Source organism: Plecotus auritus (assembly GCF_963455305.1).
Source record: "Plecotus auritus genome assembly, chromosome: 7".
Classification (NCBI taxonomy): domain Eukaryota; kingdom Metazoa; phylum Chordata; class Mammalia; order Chiroptera; family Vespertilionidae; genus Plecotus; species Plecotus auritus.
The window spans coordinates 13,946,937-13,965,087 of record NC_137774.1 but is presented as its reverse complement, the minus strand read 5'-3'; the positions used below and the strand labels follow the sequence as shown (position 1 = coordinate 13,965,087).

General features: G+C 48.8%; 1 protein-coding gene across 2 annotated transcripts; it reads left to right on the top strand.

Annotated features, from left to right (window-relative positions):
* Positions 1-268: 268 nt before the first annotated feature.
* RAD51D (RAD51 paralog D) lies at positions 269-15,050 on the top strand. Of its 2 annotated transcripts, XM_080679289.1 has the most exons (10): positions 269-519; positions 827-888; positions 1,116-1,234; positions 6,625-6,706; positions 6,948-7,082; positions 8,074-8,169; positions 11,535-11,625; positions 11,750-11,820; positions 14,205-14,369; positions 14,585-15,050. In XM_080679289.1, the coding sequence occupies exons 1-10, from the start codon at positions 438-440 to the stop codon at positions 14,666-14,668; spliced, it is 987 nt and encodes a 328-aa protein (XP_080535415.1). In that variant the 5' UTR covers positions 269-437; the 3' UTR covers positions 14,669-15,050. The 2 variants fall into 2 exon arrangements, with proteins under 2 accessions (XP_080535415.1, XP_080535416.1); XM_080679290.1 differs by lacking the exon at positions 6,948-7,082 and having other exon boundaries at positions 275-519; positions 14,585-15,049.
* Positions 15,051-18,151: the final 3,101 nt, after the last annotated feature.

The following is an 18,151-nucleotide window of genomic DNA, read 5'->3' as shown; positions in this document are numbered from 1 at the left end:
CAGGCACTTGTGGAACTTTCTGGCCTAGCGTTTAGAACAGGGCTGCATAGGTAGGTCTGCGTGCGTGTTTGGGAAAGGGGTAGAGGCGAATGTGGATGCCCAAGTGTGCACAGGGCTTGGGGGTGCAGGAGCCTGTGCGGATTCGCGGGTCGCTGGGGCTGCTCAGATGAGCGCAAGGGGCTTGGGCTTGTTTCGCCCCAGCTGGCGGGCCGCAGGAGGTCGCGCATCCGTCCCGCATGGCCAGCAGGTGGCGCTGCCCGCCGGCTCCGGAGCCTGGAAGCCGGAAGAGGCGGTGCGGCCCGGGCTGGCAGGCCCTTGGCGCGGGAGACCCGGCCCCCTCTGCGCCGCCGTCCCCGCTCCGGAAAAGGGTGCCGCGGGGCGTCTGGAGGGGGCCCTGCGGATGCCCACGGGACGAGCGGCGCCGGGCCCCAGGGAACATGGGCGTGCTCAGGGCCGGGCTCTGCCCAGGCCTCACCCAGGACATGGTCCAGCTCCTGAAGAGCCACGGAATCAAGACAGGTGACCGCGTGTGCGTGCCACCCAGCTGGGCACACCGCGGGGGCCGCCCCACGCCCTGCAGACCTGGGCGGGGGCTGGCCCTCCCTCCTCTGCTCCCCACCCTTCAGGGGAGCCAGGCCTCCAACGGGGCGGAACCCCTGCTGTGTGCCCGGCCCCATGCCCGGTCCTGAGGCTCTGTGAGTTCCCTAGGCTTCCTAAGATAGCCTGCCTCAAGGTAGAATTGTCACCCCACTTTGCCGATGGGTAAAAGCCAAGCGTGGGCAGCCGCGCCCTTCGTGCCCATCAACCACACGTGTTTTGTTTTCAGTGGTGGACCTGGCTTCCGCAGACCTGGAAGAGGTCGCCCGGAAATGTGGCTTGTCTTACAAGGTGAGCTGATGATCTGCTGCTTCCAAACCTGGGTGTCTCTAAATGTCTGTCCTGAGCCAAAGGAGCAAAGGGTGCTCAGAGTTTCACAAGGAGGGGAAGGGGGCTTACGGGACTCTGGGGTGCCCCCTCCCTCGCCTGCTCCTTGCTCCTTGCTCCTGGCTGAGTACTCTGGTCCGCTTGGGGTTGAAGTGCCCCGCCCATCCTGAGTTGCCCCGCCCCTTCGGCAGGCCTTGGTTGCCCTGAGGCGGGTGCTGCTGGCTCAGTTCTCAGCCTTCCCCTGCAATGGCGCCGATCTCTACGAGGAACTGAAGACCTCCACTGCCATCCTGTCCACTGGCATTGGAAGGTGTGTATGTGCCCGTGGGGAAGGAGGTGAGACGCCGGAGCATATGGATGCTTCCGGCGTGGCTTTTGACACGTCTAGAGCAAGCATGTCAAACTCGCGGCCCATGGGCCGCACACTTCGTTGATTTGGCCCATGTTAGCCTTTGAGTTTGACATGCTTGGTCTAGAGAGCAGGGTTTTTCAAGCAGGTGTGAGGGCAGCAGGGACTGATGGTCAGGGCTCCTGAGTTCTCTTACCTTCTAACAGGGTTTCTCAACCTCACACTCATGACATTGGTTTGGTGCATCATTATTTAGTGGTGGGGGGACATCTCGTGAGCTGGAGGATGTTTGGCCGAATTCCTCACCTCTATCCACTAGGTGCTAGTAGCACCTCCCTCCACCCCAAATTGTGCAATCAAAAATGTCTCCAGAGCCCTGGCAGGTGTGGCTCGGTTGGTTGGAGTGTCCTCCTGTACATCAAAAGGTGGTGGGTTCGATTCCCTGTTAGGGCACATAACCAGGTTGCAGGTTCCATCCCGGGTCAGGGCGTGCAGGAGGCCACTGATCGATGTTTCTCTCTAACATCTGTTTCTCACTCTCTCTTTTTCTCTTTCTCCCTTCCTCTCTATAAAATCAATTTTTAAAAATGTCTCCAGACATTGCCAAAAGACACCCGAGGAACAAAATTGCCCCTGATTGATAACTGCTGTCATATAACACAAGATGTCAGTATTTCATTATTATTCAGCAGATCAGAGCAACTCTTATTCTGCCTTATGTCATATTTCACTTAAGAATAGGATAAGAAAGAACATACAGGACTAACATTTATTGAGTGCCTACTATATGCCAGCCATTGTATATAGATTATGTAATCTCTTCAGGGAACCTGTGAATTAGTGATTATTAACCCACTTGAGTTTAGCCGAAGAGGAGCAAGGGGTGGAGTGGGGCTCAAGCCCTGGGGTACTTGACCCAGAACTTGGTTCATGCCCCAAACAGCAGCCGCTGTCTGACTGAGGGAGGCCAACCTCTTCCCTGGCCTGTTTGTGTGAAATGTGATGAACTCTACCATCACAAAAGTCTTTGGACTGGTTTGGCCCTTGCTGCTTCCATAACACATTCTCTTGGCAAGGTTCACACAGCGTAGTGCTTGCGCCTCCTGGTTGCTCTGAATCTGTTATCCATCAGTGCCTCCTGGTTGCCAGATACGTGCAGGTGATAGGTGTACAAGTGAGGCAAGGCGCCTGCACTGAAAGGAGGATGGGATCCCGTGGGTAGGAGGACGAGCAGGTGAACCCAGTAGAGAGGTATAGAAATGTGTGAGGCAGCATAAGGAGGGAGTGATTAACAGGAAGCACATGGGCCTTAGGGCTTAGGGAGCTTCTAAAACCAACATACTTCGCGGAAGCATTTAGGGAGCAGTCAAGCGGTACCCTGGCAGGGCTGCAGCTGCAGTGGGGCCCTGCAGGGGAGATAGAGCGGCTCAGGAAAGCTCTGTGAAGGAAGCAGGCCTTGGGCATTGAGGATCGGGTGGGCTTTCTCTGGGTGCTTACCAAGAACCAGGCACCGCGCTTGCTCTTCACAGTGTATTATTTCATTTGTTCTTCACCAGTGAGCGCTTCAATGTCTCTCTCTCTTCATCCCCTTTCCTCCCCCTTCCTCTCTCTAAGCATGTCCTCCGGTGATGATTAAAAACTAACATTTACTGTTTTTCTGATTATAAAAGTAATGCATACTCATAATAGACAATTTCCAATACACAGAAACACAAAAAGTAAAAACCATCTCAGTCAATAATTTTAGCCTCTTATACCCTGTTATCATCCCTTTTTGCTTAACGTTCAATGTCCTTAAAAGGTCTTCAAAACATTTTTTTTTCATTTTTATTGATTTTTTACAGAGTAGAAGAGAGAGGGATAGAGAGTTAGAAACATCAATGAGAGAGAAACATTGATCAGCTGCCTCTTGCACATCCCCTATCGGCGATGTGCCCGCAACCAAGGTACATGCCCTTGACTGGAATTGAACCTGTGACCCTTCAGTCCGCAGGCTGACACTCTATCCACTGAGCTAAACCGGTTAGGGCTCTTCAAAACATTTTAATGGCTATATATAATATGTATAAACCACAATTTACCCATAATTATTCAACCAGTCACCAATTTGGAAATTTCCAAGTTTTCTCCTGTAATTCATTCATTCATTCTTTTTAAAAATATATATATATTTATTGATTTTAGAGAGGAAGGGAGAGGGAGAGAGAGAGAGAAGAATGGATCAGCTGCCTTCTGCACGCCCCCCATGTGGGATCAAGCCCAAAACCAGGACATGTGCCCAGACCGGGAATTGAACCAGTGACTCCTGGTGTGTGGGATAACGCTCAAGCAACTAAGCCACACCAGCCGGGCAATACCTGCCTCTTTTTAAAACTCCTTTGGTGCCCTGGCAGGTGTGGCTCAGCTGTTTGAGCATCATCCCACGCACGGGAAGGTCGCTGGTTAGATTCCCAGCCCAGGCTGTGGGTTCTGTCCCTGACCGGGGTGTGCACGGGAGGCAGCCAGTTAATGTTTCTCTCTCACATCGAAGCCTTGTTGGAACTCAGATGCAATCTCCACCCCCAGGTGGGGCCTGAGAGTTTGCGCTTCTAATCAGTTCCCAGGTGATGCTCTGCCTCTCTTTAAAACTATACCTGCCTCTCTTTAAAACTCCTTTGGTGCCCTGGCAGGTGTGGCTCAGTTAGGGGCGACACCTGAGAAGCACTGCCGTGATGCGACTGGAGTTCTCTGATCTCAGTGGGAGGAATGGGATCCAGGAATTGCAGAGCCTGGATGCCTTTTTAAACAGAGGCAGGGACAGCTGTCCTAAGATGCTACAGGGCTGCAGTGTTTTGACTGGCAGGGGTCTGTGGTTATAATCACGGGGTCCCTGGAATTGAAATAGATGGGGTGCTTACTAAGGTGCTACTTGGCATATACAGAGGGGTCATGGGAGGTCTCAGGAACTATTTCTGAGGACTGGCACCTGTGAAGGTGATTGTAGGGTGAGCTAAGGGATGCTTGTGGGCACGGGGGCATTGGTATGGGCTCTGCTGTAGGAGAATCCAACCAGTAGGTTGGGTAGGACATGGAGGGTGGTTGGTTATTTGTTTCATGGTGGTTCAAGGACAGAACTCGGATTAGGAATTGGCCGTGTCTTGAGTTTCATCCCAAGGCTCCCACAGCCGGGGTGCCAGTAATAATAGGACTAAATAGCATGTCCTATAGCTTATTTCTCTGGGAATATTTATTGTGGGTCTCCTGTGTTTCAGGCACTGTGCCAGTGTTGCACAGTGTCTGGATGTAATACTGAACAAGGGCCAGTTCTTGCCTCAGGGTGCTCTGGGCCACACGGGGAAGACAGACAAAAACAAGTAAATAGAAAATAATTCAAAACCCCTAGAACTAATACGTGAATTCAGCAAGGTTGCAGGACATAAGAGTAACACATAAAAATCAATTGCATTTCTATATACTCAAAATGAACATGTGGAAATGGAAATTAAAAACACAATACCGTTTAAAATTGCTTCCAAGAAAATGAAATACTTAGGTCTAAATCTAACAAAACAGATATAAGATCTGTATGCTGAAAATTAAAAATGGCTGATGAGCCCTGGCCAGGTGGTTTAGTTGGTTAGGGCATCGTCCCAATGGACCAAGGTTGTGGGTTCGATCCTCAGTCAGGGCACATACTGGAATCAACCAGTGAATACATAAATAAGTGGCACAACAAATTAATATTCTCTGTCTTTCTTCCCCTCCTCCCTCCCCCTCCGTCCCTCTCTCTAAAAAATCAATCAATTGTATTTTTTTTTTAAATTGCTGATAAAAGAAATCAAAGGGGACCCAAATAAATAGAGGGACATATTGTATTTATGGACTGGGAGACCGAACATAGCAAAGATATCAATTCTTCCCAAAATGATCTATGGATTTTATGCAGTTTCTACCAAAAATCCCAGCAAGGTTGTTTGTAGAAATAGGCTTATTCTAATAATTTTATGGAAGAGCCAATGGCCTAGAACAGCTAGAACAATTTTGAAAAAGAAGAATAAAGTTGGAGGAACCATTCTAGCAAATGTTAAAGCTTACTATATAGCTGCAGTAATCAAGACAAATGTGATATTGGCAGAGAGATAGGCATACAGATCAACGGAGCGGAATAGAGAACCCAGAAATAGACACCAGAAATGTCCGACTGATTTTTGACAAAGATGCAAAAACACTTCAGTGGAGGAGGAATATAGCCTTTTGAACAAATGGTGTTGGAGCTATTGAACATCACAGGTAATAAATAAAAAAACCTAAAATTGAAAATGGATCGTGGACTTAAATGTGAAACTTAACACTATCCATCTTTTAGAACAAAACAGGAGAAAATCATTGGGAACTAGGACTAGGCATAGCGTTCTTAGACTTGACATGAAAGTATGAGCAATAAAAAAATTGATAATATGTTTTTTAAAAAAGTCAAAATGAAAAACTGTTCAAAATTTAAAACTTCCTCTGCAAAAGAGGATGAAAAGATAATCTATAAAGTGGGGAAAATATTTTAAAGCCACATACTCAACAAAGGACTTGCATCTAGAATACATAAAGAATACTTAAACCTCAACAGTAACACAAACAGTCCAATTAGAAAATGGGGCCTTAGCCGGGTTGGCCCAGTGGATAGAGCGTCAGCCTGCAGACTGAAGGGTCCCAGGTTCGATTCCGGCCAAGGGCACATGCCTGGGTTGAGGGCTTGATCCCCAGTGGGGGGCATGCGGGAGGCAGCTGACCAATGATTCTCTCCCATCATTGATGTTTCTATCTCTCCTTCTCTCTTCCTCTCTGAAATCAATAAAGAAATATATTTTTAAAAAAATAGCAAAAAAAAGGAAAATGGGCAAAAGACCTGAACAGACACTTCACCAAAGAGGACATACAGGTGGCAAATAATCACATAAAAGGATGTTCGATATTATTGTTCATTAGGGAAATGTAAATTAAGACGCACTGAGATACTACTACACACTTACCAGAATGATTAAAGTAAAAATGGTGAGCTCTGGCTGGCCTTGCTCAGTTGTTAGAGCAAACTGTGACCTCCTGGTTCATACATAGGTCGACACTCAACCACTGAGCCACGCCGGCCTGGCTGGAGAGATGATTTTTAAGCTGCGAGCGAAAGGATGAGGTGGGCTCATGGAGGAACATTTAGCCACGCCCTTTCCCTGAAGGAAACTCTTCCTAGAGAAACCTCCTGGCCAGAGACATTGAGAGCATTTCCGGACAGACCAATGTCTTGCTTTTCTTCTTGGCTACTACTTCCCTCCCTGCTCTCTAGTACCCTGGGTTGATCCTCTTCCTTCCTCTTCTGCCATCAGCCTAGACAAACTGCTCGACGCTGGTCTCTATACTGGAGAAGTGACTGAAATCGTAGGAGTCCCAAGTAGCGGCAAAACCCAGGTAACACATACAGCCAGAAGCCAGAGGATTGGGAGAGGTAGGTGTATGATCCTGGATCCCCAGGGAAGCTTCTGTCAGTAGATTGTGATTCAGAGCTTGGAAGAGAGAAGATGGGTGGTGAGGAGTGGGCCTTGAACTTGACCCATTCATGTCACTGGGATCTGAATAGATTTGGTGGGAAGCTCCCATCCTGGGCAGTCTTTGAGGGCTCAAGTTCACCCAATGCCCGGTCTCTACTTAGGTATGTCTTTGTGTGGCTGCAAATGTGGCCCATAGCCTGCAGCAGAACGTCCTATACGTTGATTCCAATGGAGGGCTGACAGCCTCCCGCATCCTCCAGCTACTTCAGGCCAGAACCCCGGATGAGGAAGAGCAGGTAAGGGATAGGAGTGCTGGATTCCTTTTTTTAAAAAAATATATTTTATTGATTTTTTACAGGGAGGAAGGGAGAGGGATAGAGTTAGAAACATTGATGAGAGAGAAACATCGATCAGCTGCCTCCTGCACACCCCCTACTGGGGATGTGCTTGCAACCAAGGTACATGCCCTTGACCGAAATCAAACCTGGGACTCTTGAGTCCGCAGGCTGACGCTCTATCCACTGAGCCAAACCAGTCAGAGCTGGATTCCTTTAAAGCTGTGACACAGCCAAAACCGGTTTGGCTCAGTGGATAGAGCGTCGGCCTGCGGACTGAAAGGTCCCAGGTTCGATTCTGGTCAAGGGCACGTAACTTGGTTGCGGGCACATCCCCAGTAGGAGGTGTGCAGGAGGCAGCTGATCGATGTTTCTCTCTCATCGATGTTTCTAACTCTCTATCCCTCTTCCTTCCTCTCTGTAAAAAATCAATAAAATATATTTAAAAAAAAACAAAAAAAACTTAAAGCTGTGACACAAAGACCCCATGATCCCTTACATTATAAGGATTTTAGCCATTTGGATGAGTAGCCCTGCTGGCTTTGAAACTTGCTGTTCTATGAATACTTCCTGTATTCTTCCAGTCTCCCTGTTATAACATCATCCCAACTTGGATGCTGTTCACACACTATCCCCCCAGCTCCTTGCATACCTTAATTCAGGGCTGGCAAATACCCAGCGTCAGTGTTCCTATCCCATTTCTTGCCCAGGGCAGACACCACCAATCAGTCCTATCACTCTTTCCCACTGTGCTTTGACGTAGCTTTGCAGCTCAGCACCCAGGCAGCCACCACTGTGAGAACTGGCTCGTTAGACAAAGCTTACTTGCCATCCTGGACCTGAGTCCTTCTATCCAGATGCCTCTTCCTGCTCAGCCTTAAAATCCCCCTTTGTCTTGCTGGACCCTGCTCCCTCTTATCCAAAGCCCCCCTTCTCTTTCCCACCCCTTCAGGCAGGAGCTCTCCAGAGGATCCAGGTGGTGCATGCCTTTGACATCTTCCAGATGTTGGATGTGCTGCAGGACCTCCGAGGTGCTGTGGCCCAGCAGGTGAGTCTGCTGTTCCGCTCCTCCCAGCTTCACCCAACTTGCCGGGTGCTATCTATTTGTGGGCAGGTGTCCTACTACAGGCTCTCTGGAAATGCAGATGTGCAATCTGGTGACTCCAGCTGGGCTTGCCACTCCCAGGATGGGATTCTGAGTGCTTAATTCATTCCCGAGTGCCTCGTTGTGTACACACTCATCTTCCCCACTAAACAGTAAGCCCCTTGAGTGCAAGGATCATGTCATACTCATCTCTGCATTCCCCCGATGGATCAGTTTTCAGCTGCACGTAATAGAGTATGACTGACAGACACTTAAACTTTGAGGACATTTAATTATCTCACATGTGTCTGGAGGTTGGCAGGGCCACATTATTAGGGCTTTAGGCTGGTGTGTGTGGGATTCTCTTGCTCTTTCCCCTTGTGATTGCAAAGTGGCTGCTATTGATCTAAGCCTCCTAGTTTCATTTAAAAAAATAATATATTTTTTATTGATTTCAGAGAGGAAGGGAGAGGGAGAGAGAGAGAGAAATATCAATGATGAGAGAGAATCATTAATTGGTTGCCTCCTGCACACCCCACACTGGGGATGGTGCCCGAAACCCTGGGCATGTGCCCTGACTGGGAATCAAACTGTGATCTCCTGGTTCATAGGTCAATGCTCAACTACTGAGCCATGCTGGCTGGGCTAAGCCTCATATTTTTATACAGCACATCCACATTCAGGGCAGTGAAAGTAGATGCCTCTTTTTTTGTACTTCTTCCCCTTTTATCAGGGAAGAAAATCTTTCTCCAAAACCCGCTGGCAGACTGCCCATTTCCCCTTATATATGATTGGCCAAAACTGAGTTATACGTATGTCTTAGACCAGGGGTTGGGCCCACCTTCCCTGATGTCAGAAGATCTGTGTCCAGTACCCGACCACATTTGGAGTTCTGTTAACAAGCAATAGGGGTTCGGAATGGCATTTAGGTTGGTTCCCTGCAAATCTGCTAAGACAGGATTTGGTGCACTGATTAGATTTGAAAGACACCTTAGAATAGTTTAATTCATCTTAAATGTTTTCCTTCACCCTGAAGCATGACATGTTCCTATGGGCATTCCCAGGATTGTACATCATTTTTAAAAACTTTAGAACATAAAATAGTTGAACAACTATTTGCCAGGGGCTGACCCCACAGAACAGGACCCACTGCAGTGGGGCTCTGGTGCCCGGTGAGCCCACCCCTGGAGTGTGGCACTGGTGGAGGTGATTGGGTGGTGCTCCAGCGTGGTCTGAAGCTGTCCACCGGGGGGGAGGTGGGGCAACATGCAGTCTTATCTTATATAACACTAGAGACCTGATGCACGAAATTCATGCAAGAGTAGGGCTTCCTTCCCCCAGCTGCCAGCACCAGCTTCCCTCTGGCACCGGGACCAGGGCTTCCCTCTGGCCGCTGGCAGGCACCCAGGAGCCAGGCTGCGTCCGGAAGGACATCTGGTCTAATTAGCATATTACGCCTATATTATTATAGATAGCAATCTCAGGAGTGATGTCTCATTACCTTTGCCATGTAGCATAGCCTAATTAAGAGAGTGACACTCCAACACTTTTGCCATTTTAGTCAGAAGTAAGTCACAGGACACATCCATGGTCAGGGGGAGGGGATTGTACAAGGGCGTGAGAACCTAAAGGTGGGGATCGTGGGGGCCACTTAAGGCTCTGTCTGCCACAGGTGACCTGGAAGTGACGAACAGGGCAAGGCTTGCTGTCCGATTTTAACCAGAGATTTCAACCTGCTCTCCCAGAGAGTAAGGAAGGGCTAAGCCATTTCAGTTTTAGCTCCTCTCTTTTCTGCCATTCTCTCTCAGATAAGCTGATGACTGGCCAAGAGTCAGTAAGTGGAAGACGAAGGAAGATGTGCCAGAGTCAGAGCAGATAATGCTGAATATCTACTAGTAAGACTCAGCTCACGTGACGTGAAAAAACAGTTGAGAAAACAGCAAATGACTTGGATATAAGGAGTAAGGGAGAAGAGAAGCATCAAAGATGGGTCAAAAAAACAACGAAAAACACACACACACACAAAACTGGAAGATGCTAATGCTTGTGTAGAGACAAAAAATTATGATTTTTACAGATGGCTGTCTGTATAGCCCCTATTTGGAACCATTTTAGATACAGAAAATGAGGCCCTAGGGGTGGGCAAACTTTTTGACTCGAGGGCCACAATGGGTTCTTAAACTGGACCGGAGGGCCGGAACAAAAGCATGGATGGAGTGTTTGTGTGAACTAATATAAATTCAAAGTAAAGGAGCGGAGGGGAGAGCAAGAGAACCGGATAGAACAGCCGGATCCGGCCCGCCGGACGTAGTTTGCCCACGGCTGCCCTAGAGGCATGATCTGGAAGGCGACAGTGAAATGAAGAGAAAGTAAACTTGAAGGAAGTTAGGACTCTGAAAAGTGAGCAGAAGAGGGAAAGAGGGGCCTGACAGGCTGGTCGGGGGCTGACCATAAGGAGAAAGGTGGCCACTAAGAAAATTCCTGACTAGGGGCCACAACACCGAACAGGGATTTCTCAACTGTCATTATTTTATTTTATTTTTTATTTTATTTTTAAATATATTTTATTGATTTTTTACAGAGAGGAAGGGAGAGGGATAGAGAGTTAGAAACATCGATGAAAGAGAAACATCGATCAGCTGCCTCCTGCACACCCCCTACTGGGTATGTGCCCACAACCAAGGTACATGCCCTTGACCGGAATCGAACCTGGGACCTTTCAGTCCGCAGGCCGACGCTCTACCACTGAGCCAAACCGGTTTCGGCTCAACTGTCATTATTTTAGGTCACTGGTCGGCAAACTCATTAGTCAACAGAGCGGCAAACCGCGGCTCACGAGCCGCAGTTTGCCAACCACTGTTTTAGGGTATCTGAGATGTCCGGATTTAAACCTTCTCTATCCGTCCAAATCTTCATTAAAATCTCTTATATGTACAAATGGGGTTGAGAAGAAAAGACATTGATGAAATTGGGTGATACCTGCATAGCTGTATTTGGTCAGGGAAGGTTCTTACCAGTTCCTTTAAAAAAAAAAATGTTTTTATTGATTTGAGAGAGTAAGGGAGAGGGAGAGAGGGATAGAAACATCATTGATGAGAATCATTGATCAGCTGCCTCCTGCATGCCCCCTCCTGGGGGCTGAGCCCGCAACCCGGGCATGTGCCCTGACAGGATCGAAGGTGATCTCCTGATTCATGGGGTGGTTGCTCAATCACTGAGCCACACTGGTTGGGCTCTTACCACTTTATATTAGAATCAAGCTTGTGTTGTAATGGGCGCCCCCTAGAGGCCAAGTGGTTCATGACACCTGTTTCCCCCTAACCCCTTAGGTGAGCGATTCTTCAGGAACTGTGAAGGTGGTCATTGTGGACTCTGTCACCGCCGTGGTCTCCCCACTTCTGGGAGGTCAGCAGAGGGAAGGTGAGTGATGTATGTGGCAGAGCCCAGGGTCAGAGATGTGACCTTGTCTCCCAGCTCTGGAGTCCAGTCTCCAGCCAGCCCAGTCCCTAATGCCCTGCTCCCTCCCGCTCTGCTTCTCCTCCAGGCTTGGCCTTGATGATGCAGCTGGCCTTGGAGCTGAAGACCCTGGCCCGGGACCTCGGCGTGGCAGTGGTGGTGAGGAAGGGCGCTTGGCCAGCGTCTTGTCCTACCTCTGATCCCTGGGCTTCACCAAGAGGGAAGATGAACCTGATTTCTAGCTGTAGCTAGAAATTTATTTCCCTTAAACGGCAGTTTCTTTATTGCCCTTATACGGCAGCTTCTAGACCCCCAAAATGGCCCTTTAGAAAAGGGTCACAGCCCAACCTCCCTGGGTCATCTGGAGCACTGGACCCTGAGGGGATCCACCTATAAATAGCTAAGGGATCAGAGGTAGTCTTGTTTTTAGTTTTTCTTTCTTGAAGTTAAGTAAATTCACGTAGAGGAACTTTCTTCTTGTTTCAAGTATGACTAACAGCCTTGTTTCCTGTCTAGACTGCAATCAAGAAACAGAATATCCATTTCTATCACCTCAGAAAGGTGCTCTGGGCATGTGCCCTGACTGGAAATCGAATCCTGACCTCCTGGTTCATAGTTTGATACTCAGCCACTGAGCCACACCGGCAGGGCAAGAATGCTATTTTTAGCAGTTACATATTATTTTGTTTAATACCTATGTTACAGGGGTCAGCAAACCTTTTCTATTAAGGGTCAGGTAGTAAATATTTGAGGCTTTATGACTAGAGGCCCAGTATACGGAATTCATGCACGGATAGGGACCCCAGGCCTGGCAGACGATGAGGGCCGATCGGGGCCTTCTGGTTGCCGGCCGGGGCCTCCCTTCCAGCTGCCAGCTGCTGGCCAGGGCCTTCCTTTATTCCGCGCCGCCCCCTGGTGATCAGTGCACATCATAGTGAGCGATCAAACTCCTGGCTGGTCGAACTCCTGACCGCATATTATGCTTTTATATATAGACTAGAGGCCCGGCGCATGAAATTCGTGCATGGGTACTGTCCCTAGGCCTGGCCTGAGATCAGGGCCATCTTCCCTGGCTGCCCGCTGCCGGCCCCGCCCCCACCCACCCCTGGTTTCCTGTTTGCTATTGGGTGGTTGGAATCTGCTGGTCAGGGGGAGGGACCGAGAGGTTGGCCATTCTTGCCCGCTCACTGGCCCTGCCCCCACCACAGGCCACCCTCTGTGTGTGGGACAACCGGTGGGTCGGGGGCCTTGGCCTGCATCCCCCACCACCCACCCCCAGTTCCCTGTTCGCCATCAGGCGATGGGAGCCTGCCGGCTGGGGAAAGAAACCAAGAGGTGGTCAGTGCACCTCATAGTGACTGGTCGAGCGGTCATTCTGGTCGTTCTGCTATTAGGGTCAATTTGCATATTGCCCTTTTATTATAGAGGATGGTCTATGTCTCAGCTACTCAACTCTGCCTATATAGCATGAGAGCAGGTGTAGAGAATACCCAAACAAATGGGCAGGGCTGTATTCCAAGGAAACCTCATTTTATAAAACAATTTTTGGGCCAGATGTGGCCTGTGAGCAATAGTTTGCTGACTGCTGATGTACCATAACAATCTATTTCTTGATTTGGAGCCTTTAGATCATTAGTGGTTTTCCTTTATTTTATTTTTATATTGCTTTCCCTATTTTAAACAAAACTATAGTGAACACCCTTATACCTAAATCTCTTTGCACATCTCATATTATTTTTTCAAACACCTAAAGGTATAATTACTGAGTGTGGGATACACATATTTTTTTAATATCTAGATATGACTTTGCCAAATTTCCAGGAAGGATTAATAATTGCACACCCACCAGCAGTGAAAGAGGATCTGCTTTCCTCGTCTTTTGTTCTTATACTGGGTTCCAGGGCCTCCCTCTTCTGACTTTAGGTTATATGTGATCACCTGCTGGATGCTATGCTCTGGCCTAGGCAGTGGGGATTCAGTGATGAACAAGTCATAACCCTTGCCCTGGGGCTGGGGGGAGGAGCGTGATGGAGGGTGAGGAGAACCTGATCAAGAGGATGCTTTGAGGCTTGGTTTGCTTACCTATGAGCCTGGGCAGAGTAGAGCTGGCCAACCAGATTAGGAACCCCTTTCCAAAACTCTTCCCCATTCCATATACAGAGATGCACCCCCTGACACAAAGGGCTGATTGGACATGGTCTCAGGATGCCTGTCTGCTGGGATGAGGGTGAGGTTAGTGGGCTCAAGACCACCACTGGCCTCCCTTCAGGAATGTGCAGACAGCACTGCTTATTCCCAGACACATGCCCCATCACCTTTGTTGGAGTCAAGCTTGAGGCATTGTGCTTTAGTGGAAAGAGCTGTGCACAAGTCAGGAGCCCGGGGTGTGGTTCAGGACCTATGTGGATAAGTTATGGAGTCCTGGGGAAGGAGTTTCTCCATGCTAGGCCTCAGCATTCCCATCTGTAAAACGAAGGAGTCAGAACAGATGTCCTCTCTGCTAGCATTATGGATCTGTAAGTCTTTGATTCTTTCTGCTGCAGGTGACCAACCACATGACCCGAGACAGGGACAGCGGGAAGCTTAAGCCCGCCTTGGGCCGCTCCTGGAGCTTTGTGCCCAGCACCCGGATTGTCCTGGCCATCAGCGAAGGAGCAGGAGCACCGGGCAGTGAGCGCACGGCGTGTCTGACTAAATCTCCCCGTCTGGTGAGTCAGTCCCAGGGGAAAAATAAAACTAATAATAACAACAAATAAAAATGACACTAATAACCATAAAACAAAAACAAATCATCTGGGCTCTTGAGGGTAGTGTCTATGCCCATAGATGTCTTACAGAGGAATTCTTGGATGCTGAGAACTTGCAACCAAAAACTTGGGTTGCTTAACTCAAAAACTTACCCTTCCCTCCTGTCTTCTTCCAGCCAACAGGTTCCCAGGAGACGGTAGACTTTGGGACCTGGGGGGCTCTGGAGCAGAGCCCATTGTTACAGGGAGAGCAGGCATGACTGTGCTGTTGAGTGGGAAGGGAGAGGCCTCAAGGCCCCCGACTCTCCTGTACGGGAACGCCTGCCGTTCACTGCCAGCCAGCTCTTGGGATGCGGGAGACACTCTTGGGCTGGGCAGAAGGGAATCTCAGATTCTTCAGTTGCTCTCTCTATGGAAACATATAGAACTACTGGCAAGAGAGGATGCTGTAGTGGAGGACCCAGAAATTCAGGCTGGAGCCAGGTTTTCTTCTCTTGTTTCTACCATGCCTGTGTCTACTGGAGCCAAGTTCATTCACCCTGGCTTGGGGCATCTCTGGAGAGGCACGCTAGTGGCTGGATGGATAGCCCCATGCATCACCATCGTGCCTGCACTCATCCTAATACAGTGACTGAACCATGAAACTTGCCTTTGCTTCTTTTTTGTGTGTGTTGTGTGTTTTTTTTTTTGGCCTCTGTTTTTTCATTTGTAAATGAGGCTCTCTTCCCCTTAGCTCTGTTTTTGAGTTACTGAGTTGAAGTAAATGCAAAACTCTTCTTCATTTATGTCCTGCTCTTAAAAATATAAAAAGGAAATTTTCTGAGCCCCAGATCCACCTAATTTCCCCCCAGGATGTTGTCCCTCGTCCCCCCACCTCAGTTTCCACCAGTGAGGACCCAAGGAACGGTTATTCCTCTTTGGCTCTTGCTGATTTGGTGTCACACACCTGCGTGCATCACCAGGCCCAGGTGAGACCGGGAGCTCGCTGCGGTCCCAGGCTATTATCTAATGAAGGGAGGATGTGACCTGCTCCTAGTGAATCCAGACATTTGTATAATATGCACGATGCCCTGTGGGGCCCCTCCATAGTACCAAGTACCCAGAGGTGCTGAACCATGCATGGCCTTGCCCATAAACAGACAAAAGAGAATTTGCTCAGTAAATAGAGCCAGCTGGGAAAATTGATGCTGGCATAAATAATACATGGCAAATCTAGTCTTCATGCAGAAATTCATTGCCGGTGGCTCCGAGATGCAATATAATTACCCTTCTCTTCCAGCCAGCTGTACCAGGGCGTAGTGCCCTAGCGTTTGAAATTCCCCCCCCCCGCCCCGCCCCCCCCCCACACACCCTGTCTGTTACCAGCACGGTAGCCATCCGTCTGAGAGCTGAGAGCTGTCACCCTGGCTGGGAGGAGAGGAGGACACCGGGGACGGGAAAACAGAGAAATGATCAGGTTGTTTACTGAACACATTTTTTAAAAGGAAGGCTGCCTTTCTCAGAGAGCCTGTTGTGTAATGAATTAGTTGTGTCTTGGCTGCAGGAAAAGGGGTGTCAGAATCATAGACCGATGATATGACATTTAGAGATGATAAACGCAGCAGGGATAGCAGCAAGAAGCATGGCGCGTTGGGAATGCATGGGGCACTGGCTCGAGGGTATCTGCCTGGGTGAGGACAGGGTTGGTGAGCCTGAGGGAACCCTGGTGCTGCTGCTGTCACAGAACACCACGGGAGGAGTTAATCTTCAGTATCCTTTTTAAAGAATACATATTTTTACTGATTTCAGAGGGAAGGGATAGGGAAAGATAGAAACATTAATGATGAGAGAGAAGCATTGATCGGCTGCCTCCTGCACGCCCCCTACTGGGGATCAAGCCCGCAACTCGGGTATGTACCCTTGACCAGAATCGAACCCGGGACCCTTCAGTCTGAAGGCCGATGCTCTATCCACTGAGCCAAATCAGCTAGGGCTTTTCAGTATCCTTATCCTGTGAGCGGTTGGCACATTTCTGCAGCCGTGGTAGGAAACGGTACTTGAAGCGAGGAATGACAAATCCCTGCCACGCTTACCATTTGGGCATCCTGAGCCCACGCAGACATCACCAACCAATCAAGCATTCTTTTTGGCGGAGCTCACAGTATTTTGCAGTTTTTCTCCACATAGCACTCCAGGTGACCTCAGCCAATCAGTTGGACGTGGCATTCAGCGTGGAACCTGGTTGCCATCTCTGCCCTGGGGATATCTGCCATGTTTCCAGGTGCTTAGCCCCTGACTGAGGGCCCTAGACTAACGTGGTTTGAGAGGCCTGTAAAGATCATCTGTCCCATCCTGTGACTTAGAAGAAAACTGAGCCCCGAAGAAGAGTAGGACAGTCCCAGTGGTAAAGCAGGGCTGGAACCCAGAACTCCTGATTCCTAGGCCAGGATTCTGTCTGTCCCCACATCGCCTTTAATTTCCAATCCGCACAGTTCTATTCCCACTGGGGCACTTACTCCAGCTGAAGGCGCCACAGCCCTCAAGCCCAGGTGGCATCTCTGGCCGTGGGAAGGCGCCCCATTCACTGCTGTGCCAGGCCACCGTGTGACATTCCTGCAGGACCTGGCCCCTCATACTTGCTTCCTCCTTGGGCCTTGCTCTTAGGCCAGGGCTTCCTTGCCCCACGTGCTGCCACTGCACACTCTGCTCCGGGCACATTGGGCAGTTCCCAAGCAGGCCTCAGGCCAGGCTGGCTCTTCTACCCAAGTGACTTTCCCCTGCTTTGTGCTGCCTCTGCCCCCCCCCCCCCCCCCCCCCCGTGGCTGGTGCATCCACACTGACATCTTCCCTTTCTTATGCCTCCATGGTGGTCCAGATAGACATTTCTCATAACGCCCCCTGTGCCATTCTCTCATACTTTCTGTTCATTTATCGGTCCATGAGCTCAAGATCCACTTTAAGGGTTCCCCTGTCAAATTTTCTTTTGCTTGCCCAGCTGGTGTGGCTCAGTGGTTGAGTGTCAACCTATGAATCAGGAGGTCACAGTTCAATTCCTGGTCAGGGCACATGCCTGGGCAGTGTGGGAAGTGCAGGAGGCAGCTGATCAATGATTCTCTCTTATCATTGATGTTTCTATCTCTCCCCTCCCTTCCTCTCTGAAATCAATAATATAAAATCAATATATATATATATATTTTATTTTTTTATTTTTTTTTATTTTTTTCCCAATGATTTATTTTATTTTATTTTTTATTTTTATTATTTTTATTTTTTAATAAATCTTTATTCATATTATTACAATTATTTCTCCTTTTTCCCCCCATAGCTCCCCTCCACCCAGTTCCCACCCCACCTTCTGCCCTTACCTCCCCACCACTGTCCTCATCCATAGGTGTATGATTTTTGTCCAGTCACTTCATGAACGCCCCCATACCCCTTTCCCCCTGAGAATTATCAGTCCACTCCCTTTCTATGCCCCTGATTCTATTATATTCAACAGATTATTCTGTTCCTCAGGTTTTTAATTCACTTGATTTTTAGGTTCACTTGTTGATAGATATGTATTTGTTATTCATAATTTTTCTCTTTACTTTTTTCTTCTTCCTCTTCTTTAAGAATACCTTTCAGCATTTCATATAATACTGGTTTGGTGGTGATGAACTCCTTTAGCTTTTTCTTATCTGTGAAGCTCTTTATCTGCCCTTCAATTCTGAATGATAGCTTTGCTGGGTAGAGTAATCTTGGTTGTAGGTTCTTGCTATTCA